Below are 21932 nucleotides of genomic sequence, written 5' to 3' on the forward strand. Positions count from 1 at the left end.
GTCACCTACAGTAATGGGTACCTCAGTTGTTGATTGTTCCATTGCGGTTCCAAAAACACCATCCATATTTTTAGAGGCTGATGCTGACCTTTCCAAAGGCAGCTGAATGCCTACAGTAGTGATGCCTGATGAACTATATCCTTCAAAATTGAGATCAGACAATGGATTGTCCATTAACAAAATCTTTTTTATGAACCCTCTGTAGGACAAGATATCCAATTTTTAAAATAGGCAGTTGAAAGTGTTTATTGAAAGGAATGAAATTGTTTTTGAGAAAGTCTAATTAAAAGGGAGTAGTTTTTTTGATCATCTTAAATTAATAAACACCACACTGTCTCATAAAGTTTTGCTCATTATAAAACAACAGGACTACAGGATGTGTTCTAATATTTATATTTGAACACTGTTTGTGAAACACCAAAGCATATAGGAAATTTCAGTGTATTCTCTTTTCTGTCAAAATATTGTATATTGTAGTATCACATAATGCTATCAATTAGATTCAGTCAATCCATGTAGTGATTATATTCTCCTACAATATTTGTAAGATCAATCATTATCTACAGCTTGGCCCTTGGCCCTCCTCACCTGTGCTTTTGGAATTTCTCATACAAAACTTGAAGCCGAATTAACTACCTTTATAGGCATTGGTTGTTACATCCACACCGTTAATACCAGCAACTCATACTCAACAGAATAGTCAATGTCTTTCTTGTACATGTTTTTTGTCTGTAGGTAATTTACAATCAAGAATTCTGTTTCGACATAATACAAAGACTCAAAATACCATTTTTTGATAAGTATTAAAATAGCAAGCAGCTTGCAAAGCTTCTAAAGTAATTGTCAAAATATAATTTGTGATTTTGATTGCGGGGTATTTCTCTTGACGCATGATAACATTTGAGAATGCACCAAGATCCCGTTTGTGGGGCTGTTGCACATTTTCTGATCCAGATCGATTTTATATGTAAATCCATATACTCTACTGAGACCGTAAACGTTATAGCCCCATTTGTGAGGTTTCTTTTGGGTTACATTTTTTCAAGTTGTTTCTTGCAGTTGTAGAATACATTTTCTCATCGATGTAAAAGTATTGCTCTAAAGGGCTTTCTACAAAGGATTGGTTTAATCTTTGTATAACTATAAGTCTATAGGTCTAAGTCTAAAGAGTCTGTCCAATTGTGTATGATGGAGAGGTCTGTGTTGGGTGTTCTCATTAAAATGATCTCGCTGAATCTATTCAAACATCATGAGGGAATTTACTTTTTATTAATCATATGAGTTTCTTTTCCAATGCCAAGTAAATCAAGGTAAATGGATCAAAGACATACACTATGCTAATGAATTGCTGTTGAAATCTGTTGTTGAAGCCCGAGAATAATTAAGGGGTTTTCTTTGCATAAATTAGTTTGTGTTGGTATAAAATCAATCAAATGTTTAGTAAACAAAGACAAGAAAATCGGGTTGTCAAGCTCTAAAATATTTGTTGGTAATTTTTCGTTGATGCTCCTTCTTTGTAAACTTTTCGTCTTTAATCGCAGATTTAGTTTTTGCTTTCTGGGATAAACTATAAGTTTGTTGTGATGTTGGACCCAGTTGGCACAGCAGAGGCAAATAAGGTTGATTGTTATCGAGGAGGATTCAGCACCATTCCCTTTTCTTTACAAAATTGGAAAGTTTGAAGCGACAAATGGAATCGTTAATAAAGAGAATACCTAACCGGCAATCCTAATTAAAAAATTAATCACATAAATAAATATTTAATTTATGAAATCTTTTGTGCGGATAAGCACTGCACAAAGTTGTTGTTATATAACATAATAAAAACTATTGCACAGTAAAATTAGAAAAATTTCCAGAAAAAGTGTAAAGTTTTGATATTTTAGTAGTACTAATTGTTGGTGGCTCAGGTTCAGTCGGAATCATTTCAACATTAGGTATAAAACAGTATGAATATCTTCGACATTGGGGAAAAGAAATATTCTCGAAAAGCCTGGCTCCTTTCTTAGATAAGATACTTTAAATTCAGTCTGACTATAGTGACTTACAAGTTTTCCTACATATTTGATTGAGTCGATAATTTTAGTTCCCATTTTCAGAAGGGATTCTATACTTTTTATGTATGATGAGATTTTATATGTTTTTGTAGGTGTTGTGTCTACAGTGTGGTTTTTGGCAAAATAATGCCCAGTAACAGTATTTGAAACGTGGTTGGGCATTGTTGAATGAAAGTGTTAGTGTTTTGTAGATTTTAAAATATATATTTTGTGTGTCTGGCTGTAGGTTCATTGTTAAAACATTTTTCTAAGAGCTTGGTCGTTTCCTTTTAAGCCTGTTTGATGAATACCATAAGGGCATTGTATATAGAAAAAAAAAATGGCAGTTTGCGGGAGATCTGCCAGCCGCCTTGTTCCCAGTATTACTAAAATGGCCTTTGACCTAGTTGAATTTGATGTTTATGTATGTGTTATTAGAAATATCAGGTGGCGTAATATTGCACGTGCATTTATTAAGTATAAGTTAAAAAATAAATATAAAAGGTATAGTAGAAATAAAAAATATGATGATTAGGTAATTAAATGTAGTTTATTATTTTTAATTACATCATCTATTTGACGGTCCTCTCGAAGATGGCATTCCTCTAAACGGGAACACAGATTTGTGAAAACTCTTGTCAATAAGTCTGGGGTGTTAGCTGCCATTTCTCCACGGATATTGTCCTTGAGCTGACTGATGTTCCTCGTATTCTTCATGTAGACTTGATGTTTGAGGTATCCCCTAAACAAAAAAAAGTCGGGAGGCGTCAAGTCAGGGCTACATGGGGGCCAAGGGTAATCACCTCTTTTGGAAATTAGTCTTGCACGAAACATCTGTCTCACAACCGCCATAGTCATTTGATGTGTGACAGGTCGCTCCGTCTTGTTGAAACCAAGTCCTCGTATTCCCTATTCTCGATCTCGCAGGGAGTCAAATATCCAATCTAACATCGCAACATCGCGGTCGGTATTAACGGTGACATTTCGTCCTCGCGAATCTTCAAAGAAAAAAGGGCCAATAATTCTTTTGCTTGATATTTCGTCCGTTACATACTTTCGGACTATGCAGTGGTTTTTGATTTTTCATTTGCGGATTCTCGTCATTTCAATAGCGATAATTTTGTTGGTTTACGGACCTATTACAAATGAAAATGAGCCTCGTCAGAAAAAAGGATGTTGTCAAAAGTGGAAAATCGACTGAGCATTTCTTCAGCAAAGATTGATAGATTCTATTTGTTTCTTTTTCTTGTCAGCAATATCCCTTTTTTCTTTTAGTTTTTCTCTAGAATTGACAATATCTGCCTATTAGTATCTTCTTAAATCTGAGGGTCGATCAAAAGGCTAGGTGAGTTTCGGTTGAATGAAGTTGATGGCACAGGTATTGGGTGGTGTTATGTTCAGGTCTGCGACATACAATATTCGTTTTCAAATGTAGTTGGACAATTAGATAATAGTTAGATAGAAAAATAGTTTGTGTTCTGTGTCCAACTTCAACATGCTCACAAGGTTCTGCATTTTCGTTTAAAGAAGATGTTTGAAGAAGCGCTGTTGTAGTTTGATGTAGCACACAGGGTTGATCAGGATCATTGTCACTGCGATGTGCAATATAGTGAAAACAGAATCGGGCAAAGCATTAGGATTTAGTGGAGAAATCCTACTTCTTCGAAAGCCAGCAAGAGCATTTGCAGGTGTAGTAGCGCGTATCGATGCGTTGCGTATAAGGGTTCCAGCATTAACGGCTTATCTTTTTATTTGTATTTGCGCGCATAAACTGATTAGTTTCATGATGAAAGTATGTTTTGAATAGCCCAAACACCGCTACGTCTAACGGTTGTAAAGCTTAGGTAGTGTGGCTGGGTAAACATAACAAAATAATATCGTTATCAGAAGCAACTTGCAACATGTCTGGTGCGGATGAATGAAATGAGTGCCCGTCTAAAATAAGCAGAACCTTACCTTGCGGTTTCAAAGCTATGAAGTGTTCCGTAAGCCACTTATAGAAAAGATCGGTATTTATGTATGCCGACTTTTTGTTCATGTACACTTTCAAGCCCAGTGGTAGACCGTTCTCGAATTCTGGTTTCTTATTTACACCTTTAATTATTACTACTGGTGGGAGAAAATTACCAATGGCAACAGTCTACGATATTCATTGTTTCACCTTTCTCCGCAGATGTAACAGAATTTACTACTTTTGCACCGTTCTTTGCAATAACTTTGCCAGGCTTATTGTTAAGCTGAACTCCTGATTCGTCCCTATTATAAATCCTTTCAGGCTTATCCAAGAGATCATTATCGGCCAGGACTTTTGTCAGAAGTTCATGAAAATTATTCACTTCTTCTCTGCTAAGACCTTTAGCCCTAGCGACAGATAAACCTTCTGCTTGCCTGATAGACAACTCTGGATTTCATTATCAAAATTGTGTTGAATCTGTAGCTTTTCGGCAAATTGGTATGCTAACGTACGTATGCGAATGTAATTTTCGAAACATTAATCCTTAAATAGTCACACTATTTAATATCAGGTGTATCACAAAGAACGGTTCGGTGGCCGTCGATACGTAATCTCTTATACTAAAATAAGTCCTGAGTACATACCTCAATGTATTGCTCCTTATTAGGGCGAAGGCACAAAAAGACGTCAGCCGTAAGGATGGAGAAACTGTTAGTTTGGAAACAAGAGAGATTAGACTGATGTTGAAATTGCCTTACAATAATAGTTCACGCACAAAAACACTCACTATAAGACTTAATGGAGATTACCCCATGATTATTTTTGGATTGTCATAATGTATCCACTTCTCATCACCAGTTACGATACGATGTAAAAAACCCTTTTTTTATGTCTAGCTAGCAGTATTTCACTTAAGCATAATCGGCGTTCAATATCTCTTGGCTTTAAGTCGTACGGAATCCAATTTCCTTGTTTAAGAATCAGTCCTAATGATTTTAAACGATGTGAGACTGCTTGCTGAGTGACTTCTAATGTTAGAGCAAGTTCTTTTTATGTTTGAGATGAATCTTCCTCCAATAATTGCTCCAATTCTGCATCGTAAATGTTTGGCCTTTCACTGCGATCTTTGTCTTCTACGTCGAAATCACCGTTTTTAAACTTTTGAAACCACTCTCGACACGTTTTCTCACTCAAAGCACCATCAACATATGCTTCTACGAGCAATTTATGCGCCTCAGCAGCAGATTTTTTTTTATTCAAAAAAATAAATCGGTGGCGCTACAACCTCTTTTTATGTCTCGATTTTCTTCTTATCCTCTTTTTAGATTACTGAATCTGTTTTATGATCGTATTTAAATCTAATAGGCAAGTAGGTGATCAGTCTCCAGTGCCTGACACACGTCGTCGACTTTATGGGTCTAAGACATTTCGGTTTCCTCACGATATTTTCCTTCACTATTAGACCATATGTTAAATGCGCATAGAAAGTCCATTTGTGCACAACCGGGGATCATTTCTACCTCAGGTATGAGAGTCGCACGCTGAAGCCAACACTGCTCACATTAAAAAAGTAAACTAATATTTTCCGCAAATGACGCTTCTGATTTTGCTTATTAAACTCTAATATATCATCATCCATTTAAATTCTTACATAAAATGTATATATTAAGTACACAGAAAAATTTTTTTATTAAGTACATGTGTATAATGTATAAGGATAGGAGTCCGGAATTTTCTCCTCTCGCCTTGGTTCACGCCTGGTGATCGAACGTCTGAAGGTGCTCCTGGCCAACGCCGCATCTAATTTATGTGACAGCGTTTATATAATTTATAAACCATGAATTTTTCTCCCAAAATGATAATTACGAGGAAAATCGCCAAAATAATATTTGTCACTTTTTGGTTGTAGTGAAGCTGTTCCACATCAGCTGAATTTAGGCCATCCCGATCAGTCAGCATTTTGAGCAATCACGATTTATTCTTTACTTTGCTCCTTCCCCATTTTTATAAACCAATGTGTAACTCGCTCGTAAATGTTCGAACAATTAAAATTCGAATGTCCAAAACCATGTTTCACAATTCACTGAGTTGCAACCCGAAACCAAACTTTAACCCTTAAATGGACGACTTTTGTTTCACGTTTAAAAAAAAAATATTTGTGTAATTTGACAATGGCAAAAATTATCACAATAATGAGTTTAGAACTCTTTTGTTTAATCAACTAACGATAAATAATTATTTTAAGTAATAATTGAAAAAATATAAGTGTTAAAAAAAATCAATATTGATTTTGAAAATAAGATCGTAGAAAACAAATATTGTTGATTGTGTCATCAGCTAAACGACTTCTAATAGAGCTGCAAATATAGCCTGCGGCCTAAAAGGCCCTTTAAGCTTCTACACTTGTCGGCTTTATTGTCAGCAAATAATCATGAACAGCAGACAAGTATTCTCCTCGGACTCCATCGCTTTCAAATGTCGTCATTTCTTTTTTTAGTACTTTATCAAAATCTTTCTCTTTTTTAGTACGCACGCTATAACATGTGGCTTCTTGCTGGATTTGTAATTTTATTCTTCCTGTAATGTCAAATCTTTCTTTAGTGATGGTGAATCTCAGTTCTCCTCTACTATTTCTTCTATGTTTTCTTCAGATGTATCTTCTGAATAACTCTAAGATTTTTGTCATTTCTGATTGTATGACTTTTTATTTGGCATATTAAATGTATCATCAGATCGGTTTACATTTTCAAGATATTTCTTTGTATTCTGTAATTCTTAAATGGACGATTTTTGTTTCACGTTTTAAAAAAATATATTTTTGTGTAATAGACATGTATTACTGTCTAGGAAAAATGAGTAAAAAAATCTAGAAATGAATTTACTATACTTTTTTTGCAATAATGTGAGTGTTTTTTATAAACTACATTGCGCATTCATTGAGATTTTGCAAGTATAGGTAAAATAAGAGTGGATATTGTTTTTGAAATGTATTTATTTATTCTTCATTTTGATATTTATAAAAACAATTGCTTTTTTTCGTATCACATAAAGATACACGACATTTTTTGCACATTTTGAATGTAAAGCCTGAACATTTGGGAATTTGCACTTCTGCTGTTTATCCAGCCATGGCAGGGTCGCCGCCTCTAATCCTTGGCCGTTGAGGACGATCTTCTGGCTCGCTTCGAATTTCGTCCGTCGAATTCGAATTTAGTCCTCGGGAAGGTTGTGTAAGAAAATATTCTGCGCAAGGTTTGAGTAAAGTGGTTGTCTGGAAGAAATCGCTTTAAAACGATAAGGCCGCCAGTTGCTTTTCATTAAATTATGTTTAATATTTTACTTGTATGTAATGCAACGAAGTGTTAATAAATAAATTGAGATTTTACACGCTTTTAAATGTTGACTCTCTAAGCCTCCGTATTTAGCTTTCAAAGTTTTAGCAATGCCAAAAGCCCATTAATTGTGCTATTAACATTTTATAGCACATTTTTATGTTCAGCATCAAGCGAAGTTAGAAGCTCAACTTCTTCCCGGCTGAAATCGTTTTTCTTGATGGGCACGTAATATTCACATTACTATGTGGACAAACTTATTCTTATTACATAGTAATAAGAATAAGTTTGCAAAGTTTCTCCAAAATGAAATAATATTATTTTTTTATTACTAAATTATAAATTAATTACAATGGTTAAATTATTTGTATGAAATAAAATAAATTCTCTTGAGGGTTATAAACCGCTGCCGGCTATGCTGCGGCAGAAGATTATATGTCAGTCCACACAGTCGATAATTAAACTTCCATGTTTTACAGGAAATAAATATTGAACTCGAGACTTACAATTAAAATATTAGATGATGCACAGTAATTAATACAAGAGTATCGTGTACTTAGTGAATATGGATATAGTAATGGTGGTTGGCGCCACTTAGTTCCTAGTCACGCCAATAGAGCAAAGCCAGGTTGTCGCGTTTGTATCTGTCTCGCGTGGCAAGGCGAGAAGCCTCGACTTTCGGACGCTACCGAGTTCGCGAGGGAACGTCCCTTGTTTTTGTATTTATTCCATTATTCATTGGAATAAATACAAAAACACAGTAAGAACGATAATTAGGAAAAAAATCTTCTTGTCTTTGGTTAGGCATAAATAAACTTTGCACTTTATACATTTGACACGGGATTTTCCCTTGCATCGTATTTTACAACTATTCCCAGTTCTTGAAGAACTGCCAGATCCATTTTTATGATTTTATAAATGTTCTGTAATAGCTCATAAGTTGATCTAATGAATCCACGCCACCCATTGCATGATTATAGTGCTTTACGAACTCGGGTAGCTTAACCTAAATATATCGCTTTTTACTAAGTGCACGTACCCACTTTTTGAGAACAATTGTGTTTTAACTCTTCGGTTCTTTTTTGTTGAATCTCACAGTGAGATCCAAGTGAGATTCTCACTGTACCCATTTCTAATTCTAATTTATATTTTTTTCGAAGAAATTCTATTTCTGATTTTTTAATTTCATATGTTCCACTTCTATTTCAATTTATTTTGTGGTGGTCCAACTCTTGCCACAACTATTTTTTTAATGTCTTCGAAAGAAGTTTTATTTTTTCTGCTTGCTGTCTGTGTGGCAAATAATAACAAATAGCTGAAAGGATTCACTTTCAATGGTGTGGTTCACCTCAACAATGGTTTCCGTCAACTTTGTTCCCGGCTTATATTTAAATGTGGCATCTATACTGGACACTCTTATAATAATAATAATAATAAAAAGTCTTTATACATTTTAAGTACATTTTCTTTTCAAAGTGTAACAAGATTTGGAAACCCCTTCAAGTAAAAAATACCTGTCTTAGGGTTCCCAGCTCTTCCACAAACAAACTTAATTACTGAAAATAATGTCATTTTTAACCTATTTTTTTTTAACCGTTTCCTTTATATTTTTCTTTTTTGAACTCTAGCCCTCTTTGGTGTCCAGATTAATCGTCATTGTCCATAGTACCAGCTAGATAAGTGAACAGTCTAATACGTTAACATGTAGGTTTGGCTTTTATTGGTAAGATTACATGCAGGTCAACTGATATAACTGTCCAGAAGTCTGGTAGAGGTGAGAACAGAGTGTTCACAAATATTTGGGAGAGGCCTATGTTCAGCAGTGGATTTGAGTTGGTTAAAAACGATGAGGAATTATATCTTTGAGACATGATCTTACCTTCTGCTGTAGTTAATGTGTCACTGTCTATTGATACATCTATTGACGGCATTATATGTGGCATGACTGCAATCACTTGCGTGTCAATTGGCCCCATTTCAGGCGGTGCTGGTCCTCATATCCTCTTCCTTTGGGCTTCCAAAGCGTTAGTACCCTAGCTTTTGCCTTCATATTTTGCCACTAATTACATATATAATAAAGAACAACAAAACAATAATCGGCAAATAAAGTGCCATGGTGGCCATCAGCGGAGGTAGCATCACCAGCTTGTACATTACCACCAATATTATCCTCATTCTGTTCGGCCACATCGCCAGGTGTTGGCAAGCGAGCGTCCAGTGCAATGTTGTGTAGCACACAACATGCTGTTATTATTTGACTGGCAACTTGGGGTTGGTAATGAAGGGTACGATGCCTAAGCAGACATCTCAAACGAGCTTTTAGTAAGCCAAAACAACGCTCAATACAGTTTCTGGCTTGAACATGGCGTGTGGTGTAAACCTCCTCTCGTGACCCTGGTGCAGCATTGAGAATTGGTACCATCATAAGCTGTTTGAGGGCAACCTGAATCACCTAAAACAAAAAATAAATGTTAATAGGGTATAGATAGGTTACAGGTGTCCCAAAGTTAGCAAAAAAAAGGTGGCAAAAAACTACCTTAGCAAATATGTTTCTAAGATTTTTATTATATTTATAAAATAATTTACTCACCCATCAACCAAGTTTGTTCCCCGTTATGATGAAGCTCCCGCATGTATGGTTCTATTTGGCTGGTTGCCCAAATAAAATAATCATGTGTTGCACCTCTGAATTTCGCATTTACATTTGTAACTTTTAAATCATGGTCACAAATCTGTAAACAAATTACATAGAAATGAAACAAAAATACTTCAACCAGCCTTTTTCCTTTCTTCCCAAAACAGAGATAAATGGAAAGAAATGGCGGAGGCTTTTACTCAAGGAGTATGTACCATTTAGCATATTCACATCTGCACATTTACCAGCAAATGTGTAGATGTGAATATTAAATCTTAATAATAAAATTAAAAGTGCCTACATACTACAATGTAGACTGGGTAGGTTACTATTTACTATCAACACAACTTACCATTTGCACATTTATTCAGTGGTAGCCCTTTCGATTAAAAAAAAGATGCTCGTCAGTATCCGGCTTCAGAATAGCAATATGGGTGCAGTCAATGCACCCAATTACTCCCGGTACATAAAATTTTCTTTGAAACCTGAAAACCCAAGGAAAATAACATAAAAAGAAAAGGTAGGCAGAATATAATATATTCGGTGATAAGTTGAAAATTGGGGATAAACCAGTAACCTGTAACATATTTTCTTTATAACTGTCTCAAGGTTGTCTGGGAAGAGAAGCAACTGTAAATGTAACAGCCAAATCAAGCACTTACTCTTGTCTTATTCTCGTCCGTTCTTGGTGTGAATGTGGAAATAAAATCCATTGATTAATAATGCTTTGATCATTAAGTGCCGCCACGACTTCTTTTATGCAACGACTTGTCGTACGTTGGGGTAAGTGTTGGGTCATACCAACTATTCGTTGTTACGATCCTGTCGCTAGGAAGCACAGCGTGCACAGAACCTACGGACAAAATACTGCTGTATTATAATTGAATCTTTGAGTAGGTTGGTTTCAATTTACTTGAGTATAGTTATGTAGGAACTTACTTTACTTCCAAAGGCTGCTTTCTAGCAGTATGAGCCCGCAAATCGCAACAAAGTTGTTTAAATGTTCTTTTGTTTAATCTAAAACGCTCCATGAACAAGAACTCCGGCATTTCCTCCATTTGTTCCAGACACATTCAGGAATTAAATCTTCTTTGTCGCCTATGCCACACTTCCTCATTGTGTGCGGCCCAAATTAATCGCAGAGTATGCTTTTTCAATTCCAAAGCCACTTCACTCTACACAGCTGACTAAACAACCGCCATTTTTGTGGTTATCTACAGGGTCCTAGCGTACGATTTGTCATCGCTTAAACGATACGATTGATGATTACATTACCTGTCAAAATGTACCACTTGGCTACGATTTGTATGGCGTAGCGAACGACGCATTCTGTTTATCCAATGCGATAACGAATCATGACGGAACTATGCCACTTGGCTGCGAAATAAAACGATCGCTGTATTTGCGATAAGGTAGATCACGTGATAAATGTCATTCCCATACATTTTAATTCTATTCTACTTTTGTTCACGATATTAGATGTCCACTTGTCTAAGCCTGCTGATTGGCCGAATAGGATGTTTTATTTTCTCTACCTTTTCCCTTTTTTTCAAGCATTTAGCAGAAATAGCAATATGATTACCCTCACAGTTTGCACATTTGGCATCCTTGGGAGCAACCTGACAAGATTTAAAATTGTGTTTCTCTGAACAAATTGAACACACTTCCGAATTACGGTAAAATTTAGCAATATGTCCAAAACGCATACATTTGAACCATTGTTTAACGGGTGGAATATATATTTACATTATGACGCCAAGAGTCTAAATAAACATCTGTGTTATGTTGGTAAGCAAATGTGACGGAAAGTGCCTATGTAGGTATGAATGAAAAACTACCACTATCACTTCTGACACGTCGCATGAAGTGCCTGACTTGTTATTTGTTTATTGGAACAGAGTGAGTTTCGCTATTTTTTTCCTTTCTTTCTCCTCTAAAATAACTTTCAAAGGAGTCGCCGTCAGTATGGTAGCATGTTGTTTCCGCTGTCTTTTCCTTGGCTTAGAAAGTGGTGCAACAGTTGGTGTCTTTGCTATTGTAGCAAAGGATACCGGAGTTGTATGGCCACCAGCAAGATCTTCGTTATAAATAACTGCTGAAACGGATTCAGAGCATTGATTCCTGTTTGACGGACCCGACAGATGAGTTTCAATTTACTTGAGTATAGTTATGTAGGAACTTACTTTACTTCCAAAGGTATTTCGCGAGTTCCTGTAGCAGTATGAGCCCGCAAATCGCAACAAAGTTGTTTAAATGTTCTTTTGTTTAATCTAAAACGCTCCATGAACAAGAACTCCGGCATTTCCTCCATTTGTTCCAGACACATTCAGGAATTAAATCTTCTTTGTCGCCTATGCCACACTTCCTCATTGTGTGTGGCCCAAATTAATCGCAGAGTATGCATTTTCAATTCCAAAGCCATTTCACCCTACACAGCTTGCATGTCCTGAAATTATGCTTGTACCTTCAGATTGCACATTTTCATTAACCTGGGCATTTGGATTTTGGTTTTCAGTTGTTTGTTCCTATTCCAGTGCTATCAGCGATGCTGCCAAAAAGTCTTGATCAGTGAAAACGTTTGGGTTAATTGGGTATATTCCCGTGGCGCGAAATCCAGATTCTGCTTTACGCACTTCACGGTCGCATGACGCGGGCTGACTGTCCGGTCGCATCGCTGCCCGTTAGAGGCCCCCTCCCCTCGCCCTTCACACGAGGTGGCGTGATGCTATGTACTATTTTAACGGAGCTAGAGAGGTGAGCGCCATTCCCCCTGCTTACCCTAATAAGCCTCTTATCCTGAACTGCTTTCTCCTTTGTATAGTGGTGTCTGTTTATGTATAAAATATCTCTTAGTTCAGTGCGCCTCTTGGCAAAGGCCTCCTCTAACAATGTCCATTGTACTCTGTCTCTAGCAACCCTTCTCCATTTTATCTGGTATTGAAGCTTTAAAAGATAACTGATCAAGCACTTTCTGGTTTTCAGAAACATATTTGCATTGTTAGGCAAATCAAATGTTACAGATTATTCCGACCTTATATTTATTAATAGTACGTATAGTACCGCGGGAATACGCGGTATCTGGTGTCAGGTGTCAAGGTGGTAAACACCTTTTTACTCTATATATAGGTATATTTATCTTTGGGTTCCAGGCTCCAGCGGCTGCTGGCTTGATCCTGAAGGGACGATACCACCCCTCTTCCGCTTCTTTTTCGGCATTGCGAGAAGTTTTCAAAAATCATTTATTCATGTAGGTAACATAATGTACACTTATGAACGTCAAAAAAAGAAATATACATTAAATGCTTCTAATTTTACATTAACTGCCAGTTCTCAAATCAAAGGCGTAGAACGGAAGAGAAGAACTGGTAATAAACTCTCCGCCACTCTTTTAAATCGGCAAGCTTTTTCTTTTACACAACGTTTGTAAGGAGCTGCAACCATGTTCCATATGACAACTTTAGTAATAAAGAATAATAAAATAAATTAAACACAAAGATTTTTGTCCTCTATCAGCTATGGCTTGGTGAAATGTTGTGTGTTAGAGAAGCATTAGAGAATTTTATGAAAAGGTCGAGAGATACTTAAAATGACTCACCCTGCATCCAGCCTAAAGGATTTGCCGTGACAATCGATCCCACCGGCCCGTCTCTAATAAAAGTGATCATGATAACAAACTCTCAGAAATATAAAAAAGAGAAAACAGTTTCAATGTGGCGTATACATAATTTCTCCTCTTTAGGAGCAGAATCTAATGTTCAAGATTCATCGATAAATTCTCACTTTCATTTAGAACATTTTCTGATTGTTCTGTAGGATCTGAGCGATCATTAACATGGGGCGCAAAGTCACTATATTGGAAAGTATCAACATTCAAAGGTCAAATACCAGTAGCTTTTAATCCACTGATAATACATGTTTGCAGGGTTCAAGATAGAGTAATAATTTATTTTATTTAATTGTTTATTTCGGAAAACAAGGTTCCATAGCAATGTTATTTATTTATTTATTTATTTAGTAAATACAACTTAATAACTTAAATCTAAGTGTTAGTAGGTTTGCATTATATTCCAACCGGAATCATTCCGCATGAAATAGAAGTGATTGAGGTATTGGCAATCGACTTGGTCCGCGATCATGCGGAGGATGCCGTTACCGTTAGCTCTCACCCTGCGCACCAAGGATGCACATCTCTTGCGCATGGTGGCGTAGAAACAATCCACCCGCGCCTCAGCGAACATCCCCGATGCGCTGCAGAATCGAGGCAACCGCAACAGCACTCTGAACGCATTATTATATTGGATACGGAAAACGTTGTATGACAATCGAATATATTTCGACCATTAGGCGCTCGTATAAAATGATGTGCAGAATGCTCTAAACATTTATTTTTTTCACATCTATTGAACATCGCGCAAACCTGCGGGCGATCAAATTCGCCCAGACACACAACGCTCTCCGTTCCCTATCTATATCAGCATCGTCCCTGAGGTCGGGTGTCAAAATGTGACCAAGATATTTAAATGTTTGTAAAAATTTTAAGACCCCGTATAGAGATATGGGGGGTATACTGGACACACCCTTCCAAAAATCCTCTTCCGTCAATTATTATTCGCGCACTTTCGATCTTGCAGGACTCCAGGAGTTTGAGGTCCAAAGGAACATAACCTGCGAGGGCGATCGCTGCGTTCGTTGACGAACACAGACGTTTTTGAAGGCCCTGGTGGTCCTGATGGCAAAACCTCTGCGTTTTTAGTAAAAGTTTCTTGTTGTATCTTTTATTGGCGGCGTGTCCCCAGATTGAGACCCCGTAAGTTATTATAGGTTCAATGACCATTTTGTAGATTAATTTTATGTTCCTGGGGTGAGGTCCCCAAGAGGGTCGTGTATATATTGTAAGTTTATTGAATAAATGTGTTGCTTTGGTGGTTGGTATTATTTGTTTATTTGTTGTTTATTTAAGTGCATATATTAGTAGTTTGGTATCAAATTTGGTCAAATTTTAGGCTATTTTCTACAATAGTAACATTTCCATATTTTCATATGGCCACCTCCAACCAAACAAAGATGAGGCGGGTAATTTAAACGCGATATCAATATAAAAAGGAGAGAAAATAAAAACCTTATCCCCATATAAATATGTTCAACTGATTGACACAAGCATTGGAAGACAGCGCTTGCAATTTCGTTGGAGGCTTTTGGTGAAATATCTTCCTTCCACGTGTAAGAATAGACATTTTCTTTGTTAAGCTCCGTTTTAGAGTGTCCTACAATAACAGTAAAGTTGTAAATATACAGTTTCCGGGAATAATACGTTATTTGATCCGGTATTTTGGACATCGGTTGATTCTTTTGGCAATCAAAGCTCAAAATTAACAAATTTTCATTATTTTCTTTCAGTAAGTCATAGAAAGCCCTTGCCCGGAGTTTATGAACCTTTTCATTGATCATCCATTATTTTTTTTTGTTTTCGTTCTTTTCGTGTTGTAACTGGCTCTGGATAGGTCCGATAATAAGTATTGTCTGCAATTTATGCTCCCTCGGCAATAATCTGCGTTGTGCTGAAAATTTGACTTTTTTCCGATCTCCCCCTCTATTTTCTTGTGCTGAAGCCCCAATACTCATAAAATTACGGCTTATGCTTTTGCTAAACCTTTCAAACAGGCGTCACATTTCTTATAGTCAGCCATGTTCTCTTCTTTACCATAAGAGTTTATGTTGTTATTTATTATCTGAAGTGTTTGAAATCGTAATAAATTATAATTAATAATTTTTAAATTTATTCTGATTTTTAAAGATTTCTTCAGGTACGAACTATGAACCTCAATAGTGATAACAAAATATTTATCCGTTGCACCAGCGTAACTTGAATGAGTACAGTGAAATATGAGAAGTAATTAATATTGTCTATGATGAAATACACTCAAATTGTTTGCATCACCGAAATTGCCATATACGGTTACGTTCGCATACTTAAATTGACCAATCGTAGTGATCGGAGGACCGATGACTCCAGGCTAATGAACTCACTGCACTGATGTTAATCAATGTAATTTTCGTTTTATTTAAACACTGTTATGAATTAGTTTTTATCCGAATTAAGGGCCAGAGAACTTCTATAGGGTTTTTCAACAAGAACATTGTTTTCTAAAACAAAATAAAACAAAGAATTTAGAGGAAAATGAATAAATTTTTTATTGTATTACAAAGAGAAAAGTTTGGCAATTATGAATGAAAAATGATATCTGGCAAATGTCCACCACGACCACGCTGACAGATGTTGATTCTTTCATCAAAATTTTTAATCACTTTTTGGCAAAATGGACTCACTTTGGCTCCGTATAGACTCTGTCTTTAACATAGCCCCACAAAAAATAATCCAGTGATGTTAAATCACACGATCTGGCTGGCCACTTAACAGCTGAATTTCGCGAAATTATGCGCTCGGGAAATTTGGTTTGCAATAAATTGATCGTTTCATTGGCTGTGTGACATGTGGCACCGTCCTGTTGAAACCACATTTCAGTGATATCCATGTCATCAATAATAGGCCAAAATTTAGTGGTTAACATCTCGCGATACCGTGATCCATTGACTGTTACCGCATTTCCAGCCTCATCTTCGAAAAAAAAACGGCCCAATCACGCTTCAGACCACATAGCGCACCACACAGTAACACGTTGAGTATGCAAAGCCTTCTCAATAATTGCTTTAGGATTTTCAGAAGCCCAAATGCGACAATTTTGCTTGTTGACGTACCCTGACAAATGAAAATGGGCTTCGTCTGAAAAAATGATTTTTTCAGAAAAACCAGCAGGTTGTTCCTGAATGAACTGAGCAAATCTGCGGCGATGGTCGATCAGCTTTAATTCCTGCACCAGTTGAATCTTGTAAGGCTTCAAAGCCAAATCCTTTCGCAAAATTCGCCATGTTGTGCTTTTGGATAACCCCAATTGTTGAGAACGTCGTGAAATTGATAAATTTTGATCTTCTTCAACACTGTGGCTCACGGCGGCGATGTTTTCTGTTGAACGACCCGGTCGAACACGTGTTGGTGTTGGCACATTTTGTACCGAGCCTGTCGACTCAAATTTCGCGACCAAATTCTTAACAGCGGTCTCAGAAGGACGATTATGCTGGCCGAAAATATCACGAATTTTACGAAATGTAACTTTAACAGAACCACCATTTTTATAGTAGATTTGAATTATTTTAATGCGATTTTCGAGCGAAATTGAATTCATTGTAATAATTGCCAAAGCACCTACTACGAATACCGCCAAAAACTAAATGTCAAAACTATCACGTTTTCGGTGTTGCCACAATTGAAAAACAAACTTCTTGTTGAAATACCCAGTATATAGCCAATCAGATACCAAATTCAGACCTATCTAAGCATGTTGAAACGCCTCAGACCAATCCTGACCATGGAACAACAAGACTGCGTCATCAGCAAATGCCACTATTTTTCCATTCCTAAGGTACATCCTACACAAATCATTGATATAAAAAAAACAGTGTGGGTCCCAGTACGCTGCCCTGTGGCACACCGAAGGTCACAGGTAGCTCAGTACTAGTCCAATCAACCAGCCTCACAACTTGCGTACCTCCAGAGAGGTAACTCGCGAAGAGTTGTTGAGTTATGCCCCTAATGCCCAATCTCTCCATTTTGTGCAGTAGTATTTCAACAGAAACGCTGTCAAATGCTTTGCACAAGTTCATGAAGACACTGTTATGGGTTTTTGAACTATAAAATAAAACAAAATAAACACATTTTGAAATATTTATGACAAACCTTAAGCTAAGTAAATACTAACATGCATTAACTAATTAACTAAACTTATAAACTAAAATTAACATTAACTAATAGGTTATGGGCGCCAGGAGGATTTTTATTCTTGGGTCATCCCACCAAAACCCGCTGTATTGTACAGGAGTGTTCACAACACAGTGACACTATCTTCATCCAAACATTTGTTTTATGAATATTAAATTTGAGGGCATTTCATAAAGCTAAAAAAACAAACCAGAAAAAAAAACATTTCAAATACTAAAACAAAATTAAGCCACAAGATAATAATAATAAAAAAACACATACCCCTCAACACAGTAATAACACTAGAACCAAAATTTTATATAACACCAAAATGTTAATATTAAGTGTGTCACCGACACGTCCAATTATCGGCAAACACCAACCGTGTCCGTCCTCTCGTTCCTACCCTCTTACTATCACAACACCAATCACTTTTTCCCTCCTATCCATATTCCTAACTATAAATTCGGTCAAGTTATGAACTGCGTCATCAGTGGACCTACCCGAACGAAAACCATATTGGGAGTCTGAAATAATATTGTATTTGTCGAGGAAATGAACCAATCTCCTATTCATCAAACGTTCCAAGATTTTGGACAGGATGGGAAGTAAGGGTCCGTTCACACAGACCGGCTCGGAGAGCATCGGCCTGCTTTTTTCTTTTCACACAGACCGGGTCGTATACGCTTGGAATTGGCCGGAGCGGAGCCGCCAACTATTTCACATCGACCGGCTGGAAGAGATCTGAAAGCGGGTGCGGTTGGATGTGCTCGGAGCCGGTCGGATGCGCTCGGAGTCGGGTGGATACACTACAAAGGCAGTGCCAGTATTCCGCGCAGTCTAAGTTTTGTTTTCGGTGTGTTAACGTGTGCTTTTCGAAACATGGATTTAGATAGCTCCGACGAAGAAATATATTTGTTAGCAAGATTACTTGAAATAGAACATAGGAAACGTAAGCGCAAGCGGAAACAAATATGGGTAAAACATATTTGGAAAAACAGACTAATCCATGGGGAGTTTCACACCATTTTCGAGGAATTGAAGAGAGATAGCCTAAAATTTTATGAGTATTATCGTATGGAATATTGGCAATTTTTGAAATTGACAGATTTGTTAAGAGTACATATAACAAAAAAGACTACAAATTATCGTTGCACCATTACAGCCGAAGAAAGGTTAACGGTAACTTTAAGGTAAATAAAAAACAATTATTTATACTAATCATGTTATTTAGATCACAAAATCACAGCCCTCCATTTATTAAGCATTGTTTACGTTAATGAAATGTAAATTACTTATACTTATCATGTTAAATAACACAAACATCTAAATAGATCACAAAATCACAGCCCTCCATTTATTAAGCATTATTTACGTTAATGAAATGTAATTAAATAGTACAGATTTGTGTGTGTTTAATTATTATTATTATAATTATTATTGTTTTTGATTGTTTATTATTTTGTATTTTGTGTGCTGGTATTGTACCCGTAAGTAGTCTGATCTGGATAGTTTTGAGGAATATAGGTTTCGTTTGACACTAGGTAAGTAGATTGATTAGTCGATGGCGGTGAATTTATAGACAAAGAATAATTCAAATCTGTACTATTTTCATACAGACTTAATTCAGCTTCATTAACAATGTTAAACACGCGCCTTTTAATTCGTGCTTGGACTTCTTTTGGGAATGTTTCCACTGTATCTGACATAGACAAAAAAAAATTACGTAATGCCTTGTCACGGGGTGTAGTATTTCTTTTTTCTTCAAGATACTCTTCGAAAACCGTAGCAACATCTTTGCTTAAGCGTGGTCTCTTTTTCGAGCCAGAAGTACTTGCAAGCGATTCAACTTCAGAATGGTCAGAACGTTTAGATGATGTCGATGGTGGTGGTATTGGTGTGCCAGGCTCTGAATCATCCGATGATAATGTTACATTAGATATTTGGTTTCGATTGCGAAAAAATGGTATTATAAAAGAAAGTTCTTTTTCAAATTTTATCAATTTGGACGTAGTTGCACCATCGCCACTCTTGCCTTTTCGGTTATAATAGGCTTTTCTGAAGTTATCTCGCAGTTTCTTCCAACGATCCTGGCACTGCGTCACTGGAAAGAACAGAAATGAAAAATTAATAACATAACTCTTTTTTATTTTATAGTTCGTTTTGGTACGGCAGTCTTATATTTCTATTTTGTGTGTTTGTTTTATTTTTACAGATTCCTCATCACTGGTTGCAGTTTCAAAAACTTGTCATTTAATTTTCGAATGGGAATTTCTACAGTTCATTCAATTATTCATGAGACAATCAGAGTAATTTGTGATGTTTTGATGCCCATAGTTATGCAGATGCCAGATGAAGAAATTTGGGAAAAGGTTTCACGTGATTTCTTTAATATTTGGAATTTTCCTAACTGTTTGGGCGCTATAGACGGAAAGCATGTCAATATACAGGCACCAGATAATAGTGGAAGCTTATACTATAATTATAAAAACTTTTTCAGTACAGTGTTACTAGCTGTGGTCGACGCGAAATACAGTTTTTTAATTGTTGATGTCGGATCATATGGTAAAAATAGCGACGGCGGAATTTTACAGAATTCAAAATTTTGGAAAAAACTCAACACCAATAAGTTAAAGCTGCCCCCAAAGAAACCTCTACCTAGTACCACTGAAAGCTTACCACATGTTTTTATAGGAGACGAGGCATTTCCTTTGAGCAATAATATATTGCGGCCGTATCCAAGAGAACAAGCAAGAACAGAATTATCAAAAAAAGTATTTAATCTGCGTTTAAGCAGGGCAAGAAAAGTCGTAGAATGTGCATTTGGAATGCTAACTCAAAGATTTGAAATTTATCAAAAACGAATGAAAATTCAGCCGAAGTACTGTGATTTAATTATATTAGCAACTACATGTTTACATAATTTTTTAATAGAAAATCGGACGCCAGGACAAGAGAATGAATTTCACAGCAATATAAATTTATTAACAGCAATAACAGACAATAATAATGAAAACAGTTCTAATAGCGACGCAGTTCTAACCACAAGGAATAAATTTAAGGATTATTTTTCATCAAGTGGTGCTTTAGATTGGCAAGACCAAGTGGCTACGCGAGTTTAAACAATGAAAACCTTACTTACCACTTATTCCGAGACATTTGCTAATTTCCTCCCATGCATTGTCTTTCATTATCCGATCGCTATATGATGGCTTGGTTATGTCAAATAAACACTCATATTTTGACACGAGTATTATTAATTTTTCATCATTCATCTTTTCGTACAAGTACGCACAACTATTACGTTCAAATGTTGCTATCAAAATGGCGGTCGGCGCGGCCGCAGCGGGCACGCAATCGGAGCCGATCGGCTACGCGATAGAGAAAGAGCACGCAATCGGAGCCCATCGGCTGCGCGAGCGAGAAAGAGCACGCAATCGGAGCCGACACGCTGCGCAAGCGAGAAAGAGCACGCAATCAGAGCCGATCGGCTGCGCGAGCGAGAAAGAGCACGCAAGCGGAGCCGGTCGGCTCCTTTTATTACTTCACACGAAGCGCGTTCAGGCATTTTTAATGACAAAAAAGGTGCAAATGCAAAAATAAACTTTACTACAATCACTCAAAACACTGTTTCCAACGTGATAAAAATCTGCTCTCCTCTCCGAGCCGGTCTGTGTGAACGGACCCTAAGGAGATAGGCCTGTAGTTTTCTACAAGGCTCTTGTCACCTCCCTTAGGCGTTATGAGAGATTTCTTGTAGATGTCCGAAAACACTCTTGTTTCCATGAAGAGGTTGCTTAACACGCTAAACGCTCACCCTTCCTCTATCATAGCGCAATGGGGGTCACCGGTGACCTCAACGTATAGTCATATTCAAACTACTTTTTCCCGCCGCCGGCCATCAAATCCAAACCAGCCCAAGAAACTGTTTTATTTCTGTCTTGTTTGTTGGCTTCCATGAATGAGACCTTGATTCCAGGCTTTGTTTGCCTGGCTGTGACTTGCGAACAAAGTTGTCTGCTCAGCAATCATTTCAAGAATTTCTTCAGGCACCAATAGATCATAATAGGGCCAGCTTCTTTCAGCAAATTAGAATATGGAGGTTTCATACCCTCGAACTCGGTGAAAGGAATCACTAATGGCTGTCGTCTTTTTGGCTTCG

At 36.9% G+C, this 21932-nt stretch overlaps 1 protein-coding gene, 2 long non-coding RNA genes and 1 pseudogene across 4 annotated transcripts; 1 reads left to right on the plus strand and 3 right to left on the minus strand.

The window, feature by feature from the left end:
- Positions 1-9355: 9355 nt before the first annotated feature.
- Positions 9356-10804, minus strand: LOC110998876 (annotated as a pseudogene).
- A 6919-nt stretch (positions 10805-17723) lies between these two features.
- On the minus strand, positions 17724-18278 carry LOC123690158. The gene is made up of 2 exons (XR_006750955.1): positions 18053-18278; positions 17724-17967 (listed from the first exon to the last, which is right to left on the minus strand). It is a non-coding gene; the product is annotated as an uncharacterized LOC123690158 (long non-coding RNA).
- A 107-nt stretch (positions 18279-18385) lies between these two features.
- LOC123690157 lies at positions 18386-21015 on the plus strand. Of its 2 annotated transcripts, none has more exons than XR_006750953.1 (3): positions 18386-18963; positions 19986-20142; positions 20271-21015. It is a non-coding gene; the product is annotated as an uncharacterized LOC123690157 (long non-coding RNA). The 2 variants fall into 2 exon arrangements; XR_006750954.1 differs by having other exon boundaries at positions 20276-21015.
- On the minus strand, positions 19083-21210 carry LOC123690151. The gene is made up of 2 exons (XM_045633137.1): positions 20913-21210; positions 19083-19874 (listed from the first exon to the last, which is right to left on the minus strand). Exons 1-2 carry the CDS (start codon positions 21043-21045, stop codon positions 19228-19230), a joined length of 780 nt encoding a protein of 259 aa, XP_045489093.1. The 5' UTR covers positions 21046-21210; the 3' UTR covers positions 19083-19227.
- Between the last annotated feature and the right edge of the window lie 722 nt (positions 21211-21932).

Source organism: Pieris rapae, chromosome 22 (assembly GCF_905147795.1).
Source record: "Pieris rapae chromosome 22, ilPieRapa1.1, whole genome shotgun sequence".
Classification (NCBI taxonomy): Eukaryota; Metazoa; Arthropoda; class Insecta; order Lepidoptera; family Pieridae; genus Pieris; species Pieris rapae.

Coding starts and splice junctions, on each gene's coding strand:
- LOC123690151 (XM_045633137.1), bottom strand. CDS start 21,045: ATGAATGATGAAAAATTAATAATACTCGTGTCAAAATATGAGTGTTTA. Junction 19,875..20,912: donor CAAATGTCTCGGAATAAGTG/GTAAGTAAGGTT, acceptor TGTTCTTTCCAG/TGACGCAGTGCCAGGATCGT.